Below are 8,857 nucleotides of genomic sequence, written 5' to 3'. Positions count from 1 at the left end.
GGCTCAGACACCGCGAGCCAGGAGCCCCCGTGTTCGGTTACACACGCCGCTTTCTCCCTCCTCTCCCTCCCAGTCCTTCCTCCCCCTTCCCCGCCTTCTCTCCCGCCCAGACCCACAGGCCTCCCTCCCCTCCCTCCCGGCGCCTTCCAAAACCCGGAACGGAGTACCGGCCCTGGCGGCTCCGCGCACGCGCAGGAGCGGTGCCGGCTCGGCCCACCCCGCTCCCGCCCCTCCCACCCGCCACTAGGAAGCTGCGGCTCCGAGCCGGAGCGGCCACCGAATCTGATCGGCCTCGCCGCCCGCCCGCCCGCCCGCCGGCTTCTGCTCCGGGCCCAGGGCCCCCGGCTGTGTAAGTGCAAGGTGGGGGCTCCCGGCAGGGGGCGGCCCGGCCGCCGGAGGGCGGTCCGTGTGTGCCGGCTGGCGTGGGCCCCGGGCAGCGGGTCCTGCTGAGGGGCTCGCCTCCGCCCGCACCTGCCCCGGCCGTCTGCCCCAGCCGGGCCCCAGCTTGCACCTGTGCCAGGCCCCGGTCACACCTGTCCGGGGCCGTGTCCGCACCTGCCGAGCACTCGGCGCACACCTGCCGCCCCGTGGGCCCCGACCGCTGCCTCCTCCGAGCGCGGCGGTCACCCCTTCCCCTCCGGCTTCCTCGCCTCGGCCGACGTCCCCGGGCCCAGCGGGGTCTACGGGAGGGAAGGCGGGGTGCAGGGGTCCGGGGACCCGCGCGAGAGCCGGGTCCGGGCCGGCCTCGGAGCGGGGCTGCCGCTCCCGCCCGCCGCCGCCTCCCGTGCGCCTGGGTCCCGGGCCGCCCCGTCGCGGCTGCTCTTCAGTAGCCTCGGGACGAAAAGTCGCACCAACCGAGCTGGGCGGCGCGGGCGCCGGGTCCCTGCGGGGATCCCCGTGCGGTCAACTCGGTGAGGTACAGGGGCAAGTGTCAACTTCGCGCCGGCCCGCGGCGCCTGTCCCGGCTCTCCCTTCGTGGACGCGTGCGGCCCAGACGCTGCGCGGTCCAGGGGGCGCCGGCCGCGGCCCCGCTGCACGGAGGGGGCGCCACGGCTGGAAGCTGCGGTTGGGCCCGGTGCGGCCGCGGGAGAGCCAGATACCGGGATCGGGGCGGGCCGCTGCCCGGAGACTCCTAGAGGGCTCGCTGGGGCTGGTTAGCGTTTCTGACCTGGTGGGGAACCGCGGTCGGGGGGCGGAGCAGGACAGTTGTCACGGGAGATCGTTTTCAGGTGCCAGTTGTGTCGACACGTCGACCCCATGCCGGCAGCCCACCCGTTGGGGGCGAAGATCCGCTTTCAGTCCAGTCACAGCTGTGCGGCCGTCGCTCTCGCAGGACCCGCCTGGGGCCTCCCAGGGGCGTCCGGCCGCCGGCCTCGTTCTCTCCCTGCCCCGCCACGGAGTCGCGCTCTGTCTCCGCGGATGTGACAAGTTTGGGCAGCTCCCAGCAGTGGGGTCGGACCGCCCGTGGCTGTGGGTGCCTGGCTTCCTTCACGGAATTTTTGAGGTTCACAAGGTGTAGCCTTGTCTGTCCTCCATCCCTGGCGGTCGCTGAGTGGGCCCAGGGGTGTCCCATGTGGGGTCCGAGGCCGCCTGCAGCCCAGGGTGGCTGTGAATGCGGCCCCACACAAAATCGTGAAGTAAACACAACGAGGTTTTTTTGCGATGGCGTGTCTCGGTGTATTTAATGTGCGGCCCAAGACAACTCTGCTTCTTCCGGGGTGGCGCAGAGGCGCCGAAAGGCTGCACACCCCTGTTGGTGTGGATGCACCCTGTTTCTTTTCCTCCCTCGTCCTTTCACAGACGCTCCAGCCCTTCCCCCTCCCTCCGGGTCACCTGTAATACTGCCCGGAGCCTTCAGGCGCAAGTTTTCGTGTCCACGTGGGTTTCCAGGTCTCTGGTGCGTAGCTAGGAGCAGAACTGCTGCGTATGCGGTAACTCGGTTCAGCTTTTGGAGGAACCAGCGAGGAGAAGGAGCGGATGTTCGACGTTGGATGTGTGTGTCAGGCGGATGACTGACACCGGAACTGGGTCAGTGCCCGTCTCACTTCATCCCGAGCTTCCTCGAAGAAGCCGTTTAGATACACAACTCAGGGCATTTAGTGCATTCGCAGAGCAGTGTGGCCATCACCGCCATCGATTTTAGAACACTGACCACCCCAAAGAGAAACCCTGTACCCCTTAGTAGTTGTATCTGTTGGGACAATGCCCCTCCCCCGTGGTGGCTCTTCAGTCGTCTCTTGGTTATTCTTGACCACAAATATACTTGCTGCATTCCATGAACAATCCGGTAGGGATTCCAATCAGAATGGCATTGAATCTGTGTCTCAAACTGGGGAGCATTTGCAGCTTTATGGTATTGACTTCCTCTGCCCACGACTACACCTGGGAGCCGCCTTTGGATCCATACAGAGCCTGGTGCAGGGGACGCGCTCACGGGCCATCGAGCGTGTGAATGAGGAGACTTTAAACATCAGTAGTTTCAACTGCAGCCTTTCACGAGAGAGAGAGCTGGACCTCAGTGACCCTGTGTGACTCACGGCCGGTGCTGGCGACGATCTGATGGACTTGGTCCTTGCCACGCGGGTCCTCTGCCCCCCGCTGCTCATGAGACAGCAGCATCCTTTTTGCTAATAATGCGGGCTGGCCGATCACTCTACATTTTATCAATTCAACCTCACGTGTAGGCGTCTTTTCCCTGGTGGGGCTGCGTGGGACTTGTGCACGTGTGAACAAAGGTCTGAGTTTGGGAGAGCCCCGTGCCTGGTGCAGTGCCCGCCGAGCACACACTTGAGCCGGGAAAGACCACAGTGAAGGTCGGAATTCCAGCGGGATTCCAAGTTCTCAGTTTCTATAAACCGTTACACATTAGTTCTGAGAGCAAACGCATTGCGTGACTCGGTGCAACGTCGTGGTGCAGTGTTGCAGAGGCAGGGCCTCGTGGGTTCCTCTCTCTTTTGTAACCCTCGTCCTCCTGGGCCTTCCGGCCTGACCCTTCCCCCGCTCAGCACCGCCCAGGGCTTGCTCGGGGCTGCGGCGAGGCGATACTTGTTAATAAGGCCCTTGGCTCATGAACCCTGGGCCTCCCCTCCCTTCTCCACACAGTGGAGGCTTAGACTAGATAAACGTTTTTCAGTTTCTTTTAAACTCACGCCTCCTTTGAGGAGCACAAGACTCTCAGATCTTACCCCTACCCCAACCCCAACCCTTATGATTTTGAGACGTCCCCCGAGGGGGGCACACCTCTCTCTGGAGAGTTGATTTGATTGCGATTCTTTGCAGAAGAGACCCTTCGGGGAATCGCTGCAGGGAGCAGGCAGGCGGCAGGGAGTGTGCCGCCCTTTACCGGGCGGGCGGCGAGCGGGGGCTTGATTTAAACGCTGCCTCTCCGAGATCTGGCACCATTGCTGCGTCTGTGAGGTGGAGGGGATATTTAAAGGTTTAAATGAAATAATATGCACACAAACCATTTACGTCCCAGGCAGAAACAAAGTATGTTAGCAGGCCAGGGAGTCTTTTTTTATTTTTTAGTTTTATTTATTTTAATTAAAAAAGATTTTATTTATTTTATTTTTAGAGAAAGGGGAAGGAAAGGAGAAAGAGATGGTGAGAAACATGACTGTGTGGTTGCCTCTCACGCGCCCCCTACTGGGGACCTGGTCTGCAACCTAGGCCTGTGCTGTGACTGGGAATCAAACCTGCAACCCTTTGGTCTCAGGCCCGTGCTCAATCCACTGAGCTATGCTAGCCAGGGCAGATTCTTTTTTTTAAACACAAAAGTCTTGTCCATGCTCCTCTGTCCGTGTGTACTTTGGGGCTGGCGGAGGGTAAGGGGTGAAATATAAAGTCCATCCTGGGGTAGGCAGCTGGCCCCACTGACCCCACCGCCCTCCTCCTCCCCACCCAGGACGAAACTCCTGCCGTTGGGGTCAGAAACGGGTCTCATGGAAAGGACCGTCTCATGTTCTTGCTTCACCTGGTCGCTGAGCCAGGTGTTGAGACCCGAAGGCTCTGCAACGTGAGGTTCCTGTTTAAGGAAGAGGAAACAGAACCACAGGTTCTGCAGGTCCGGCACAGGGCCGTGGTGGCGGCTCTGGCCTGCGGGGCCCTGGAGCCTAAATAAAGCTCCTGGTGCGGCAGCCTCTGGCCGTCAGGGCCGGGTCCCGGCGCTCCGGAGTGGGGGCGCACGGATGGGTTCGGCAGGAGTGTTCACGGAGTCCCCCTCACGGGCGAGGCGTTCCCCTGTCTGCGTGGTGTCCGTCTGGTTTAGTGCAGTGACCTAATTTCATCGCAGCACCTCTCATACAAAGCAGGCTTCTCGCTTGGCAATGCAGTGTAGGTCTCTAGGCGTCTGTGAGAGCCGACACCGAGAGCCTGGGGGGCTGCGAGCCCGGCCCCCCCCCCCCCGCCCCCGCAGTGGCATCGCCGTGCCGCACTAGGGCGCAGCATCGAGCAGACATCCGTGCACTAGGCCTTTGTGTGATTATCCTCGTTTTCACCCGAGATTAACCTGGGGCGTGGAGTGGACGCAGGCCCGCCCCGTTGCCCACACGGGCAGTGTGGGGGCAGGGGTCGCACTGGTGTTCGGACCTCCTGGTGTCCCCGTCGCCCTCGTGCAGGTCTGCAGGGGTGGGGGGCAGGCAGTCCGTTGGGTCACTCGTCCACCAGCAGACGCGGACGGAGGCCCCCGGGGCCGTGCGGGCACAGGGCTGTTCAGGCCAACAAGTCAGCGGCGCCGACTGTCCGGTGCTCCTGCTTCCCGTTTGTGCTCGGCGACGTTGGCTCAGAGAGGCTGCAGAGCTCCCCGGGCCTGCCGTCTGTACAGGAGGGACAGTGCCTGCACGTGACCCCCTTTAGGGCAGGCAGTGGGCTGCAGCGCGTCTCACGCTCGCAGCCTCCCTCAATCCAGATGGACCGTTCCGGGCAAGTTCCCTTCTCTCCGTTATTTTGCGGTTTAGGCGCTTAGGCAGACTGGATGGAGTTCAAGGCCAGGCCTTCTGATTCCAGGGAGGGGCTGGGGAGGTAGATTATTCCTTGGCCCCTTCGTTCATTCGACAAACATTTCTGAGCGCCGACTCCGCACCCGGCTAGGCGTCGGAAGCGGGAAAGGAGGGACAGGCCCCTGAGCAGGTGCTCAGAGCCTGGCTGAGAGCGGCGGCGTTGGGGTGAGAGCTGGGGTGGCCGGAGAGTAGCAGCGTTGGGGTGAGAGCTGGGGTGGCCGGAGAGTAGCAGCGTTGGGGTGCGTGCTGGGGTGGCCGGAGAGTAGCAGCGTTGGGGTGAGTGCTGGGGTGGCCGGAGAGTAGCAGCGTTGGGGTGAGAGCTGGGGCGGCCGGGGAGTAGCAGTGTTGGGGTGAGAGCTGGGGTGGCAGTCTGCAGAGTTCTGGGGTGGGCTGTGCTCCGTGCTTTGTGGGGGGCTCACCCTGTCTCCCAGGGAGGGGGCCAGCGTCAGGGTCCCCCACCCCGAAGCAGCCTCCACGACCGCACACGCCTTAACCCCTTCTCTGGTCTCCCCGGGCAGGGGCTTCGTCATGAGCGTCCCCGACTACATGCAGTGTGCCGAGGACCACCAGACGCTCCTCGTGGTGGTGCAGCCCGTGGGGGTCGTCTCGGAGGAGAACTTCTTCCGCATCTACAAGAGGATCTGCTCCGTGAGCCAGGTCAGCGTGCGGGACTCCCAGCGTGTGCTGTACATCCGCTACCGGCACCACTACCCGCCCGAGAACAACGAGTGGGGCGACTTCCAGACGCACCGCAAGGTCGTGGGCCTGGTCACCGTCACGGACTGCCGCTCGGCCCGGGACTGGCCGCAGACCTTCGAGAAGTTCCACGTGCAGAAGGAGGTCTACGGCGCCACGCTCTACGACTCCAGGCTCTTCGTGTTCGGGCTGCGGGGCGAGGTGGCGGAGCAGCCGCGCACCGACGTGGCCTTCTACCCCAGCTACGAGGACTGCCCCACCGTGGAGAAGCGGATCGAGGACTTCATCGAGTCGCTGTTCATCGTGCTCGAGTCCAAGCGCCTGGACCGGGCCACCGACAAGTCTGGGGACAAGATCCCCCTGCTCTGCGTCCCCTTCGAGAAGAAGGACTTCGTGGGGCTGGACACAGACAGCAGGTGAGTGTGCCGAGAGGCCTGGGGCGCTGGCTTCGGCCTGGGGCTGCTGCCTGGCGTCGGGAAGGGAGAGGAAGGCGCAGCCCGCCCACGTTCAGACCTGAAACCTGCTCCTGGCCCAGCAGTTCGGTTGGTGGGAGTGTTGTCCTTTTACGCCAAGGTTGCGGGTTCGATCCCCGGTTGGGGCACTTAATGAGAATCAACCAATGAGTACATAAATAAGTGGGACAACAAAAATTGGTGTTTCTTTCTCTAAAAAGAAAAACGTCAATACATTAAAAAAAACCAGGATAGCCTTTGCATAAGGGAAACCCTTTAAGGGCTGCTGTGTTCACTTACTCCCCCTTCTCCGCTGGAACCCCAGGGGGCCCCCCAGCGGGACCCTTGGAGCTGCTGCCCAGTGTGGCAGCCACGGCCCCTGCGGCTCTTGCGCGCCAGAGGGGAGGCCGGTTGGAGCCGCTGTGAGCTGTGAGGACAGCGCAGGTCAGGTGTGGAGCCTTGGAACGGGAAAGATGATGGGAGATGGCTCGTCAATATTTATGTATTGATGACGTGCCCAAATGATAGCATTTTACATAGATTAGATGAAATAAATTATTCAAATCAGTTTTAAATATTTATTTTCTACTATTTTGTTTTATTTTTTAGAGAGGGGAAGGGAGGGAGAAAGAGGGAGAACCAGTGATGTGAGAGAGGAACATGGACCGGTTGCCCCGGCATGTGCCCTGCCCGGGGACCGAACCCGCCCGGGCCTGTGCCTGGCCGGAAAGGGAACTGCTGACCTTGTGCTTCGCCGGAGGACACTCCACCAGCTGCGGCAGACTGGCCGGGGCCTATTTCTTACTTGTTAGAATGTGGCAACCGGAAAACTTAAATTCCCCTTTGTGGCCCCCGGGCTGCCCCTGTTGGACAGCGCTGCCCTGGAGCATAGTTGGGGGCTTGACCACTGCAGTGGCCCCGTGGGCACACGCCGGTGCGCCCCTCCCATCCCTGGAGCTGCGGCGGCGGCGAGGCGGGGGAGCCTGGGCAGAGCTGCCGCACCTCCTGGGCTGTCAGGCAGTCACCCTCACGGAGTGGGGCGGCACGGCTCACACGGCCCCCTGGACGCCCCATGTCCCCGCAGCCTGGGGGCCGGCGGGGACAGGCCTCCCCCCACTGCACCGACCGCCAGGTGAGCGCCTGAGCCTCGAGCAGCCTGGGCGGGGAGCCCTGCCCTGACCCCTGGACCAGGGCTGCCGCCTCTGCTGCCCGAGGCTCCGGAGACATTTTTTGCTCATCCCCTTCTTGGCTCTGAGGCCGCAGACCCTCCAGAGAATACAGCTCGGTTTTGTGTTTGAAATCTGGGCTCACAGTTCGGTGGGAGCAGCGAGACTGTTCCGGGACACCCGCCCCCCGTTTGTGGGGCGCCTCAGCGGCCAGGCGCGCTCTGGGCATTGGGGCGCAGCGGCACGTCGAACCTCGCCCCGGCAGCCCCTTTTGTTCTGACCGTACCCCAAACACTCCACCTTCACTTGAACTTCAGTGAGGTGCCAGTGACCCCAAATCAGACCCCCTCCCCCTCTCCTCTCATCGCTGTGAGTCTGCTGTGGCCTTCACGGCGCCACTGCTCTCTCTCGTCTGCCCCCAGGACCTGGGGCTGGGACAGAGCCCGAGTCTCACCTGCAGCCCTCGGTGGGGGTGATACGACCACGTGTCTGCCCGCTGGGGAAGGGGGCTGGGCTTTGGGGCTCAGAGGAGCGTGCCTAGCAGCAGGCCCTGTGCTGGCTCCGCGCACTGGCCCCACGGGCTCCCCGGCAGAGGCCGCTCCCTCCAGGCCCCCCCCCCAGAGTCCCAGGGGCGCTGGGGCGGCGGTCTTCCCGAGCGTCCGTGTGTCCCAGCCTCAGTGGGGCCGGGTGGGTTCTCGCACGTGCAGCGTCGTAGCTGTCACAGTTATTTTTGTTCTTGTGTGTTTCTAATTTTGCTTGTTCTTTCTTTTCTTTCCCTGTCTCTCTCTCGTACCGCCCCGCGAGTGTGTTGTTGGGTCTGAGAAGGTAGGCCGGGAACGTGTCGCGTTGGAAGTAGCGGGATCGCCCTCCGCGCTGCCTTCCCACCGCCGTCCTCGCTTTAAAGACAAGCCCTGCCGCTGCCTGGACCCACGGGTCGCCCCGTCATCCTCCTGTTTTCTAATTGTGTTTGAGTTTCAGCTTTTCTGGCACGTCACCCACTGGCGTTTGAGCTCCGCGGAAGCACCTGCTTTGGGGACCCCGTTTGGTTTTCCTTGGTGTCTGCGACCAGCAAGCCCTCACTAACGTTCTGTTCGCTCGAGGACGCGCGGTGCTCGTCGGCGCTGGCCGCTGCGCTGCGGAGGGCTGGCTCTCGGGCTGCTCTGGCTCGGGGGGGCGAAGGCTGCAGCGCCCTGCTCGACCCGGCTTTCAGCTGCGCGCATCAGGCACGTGGTTCTCGGCTGCTGCTGGGCGACGTGCATGGCCGTGCTGCTGGGCCGCGGGCGCCTGCAGAGGGCGCTGCTGAGGAGGCGGCCACTGGAGTGGCTCCTGCTTTCACCCGGAGCCTGCCCTGGACCTCACCGTAGTGACGCCCCTTCCTGCGGGGGCGGAGACTCCTGGAGAACCGGCACCGGTCGGGTGTCCCCTCGACAGGGGCAGCTTTCTGAGGCATCGGGGACGTGGGACCTGCTGCTAAGTAGACAGTGGGTTTGGGTCTTGGGGACACGGGGACCTCTGTCACCCACCATGGTGGCCTTCCGCCTTCGCC

General features: G+C 63.1%; 1 protein-coding gene across 2 annotated transcripts in view; it reads left to right on the top strand.

Moving 5' to 3' along the window:
- Positions 1-227: 227 nt before the first annotated feature.
- The window catches only part of TRAPPC9 (trafficking protein particle complex 9), a 154,136-nt gene continuing 145,506 nt past the window's right edge, over positions 228-8,857 (top strand). Inside the window, exons 1-2 of one of the 2 annotated variants that reach the window (XM_028533660.2) lie at positions 228-349; positions 5,516-6,109. In XM_028533660.2, the coding sequence (XP_028389461.1) occupies positions 5,526-6,109 (584 nt within the window). In that variant the 5' untranslated portion in view covers positions 228-349; positions 5,516-5,525. The remainder of the gene's footprint in view (positions 350-5,515; positions 6,110-8,857) is intronic. The other variant, XM_028533659.2, reaches the window with a different exon arrangement.

The sequence above is a fragment of the Phyllostomus discolor genome, chromosome 7 (genome assembly GCF_004126475.2).
Source record: "Phyllostomus discolor isolate MPI-MPIP mPhyDis1 chromosome 7, mPhyDis1.pri.v3, whole genome shotgun sequence".
NCBI lineage: Eukaryota > Metazoa > Chordata > Mammalia > Chiroptera > Phyllostomidae > Phyllostomus > Phyllostomus discolor.
This window is presented reverse-complemented; position numbering and strand designations above follow the sequence as displayed.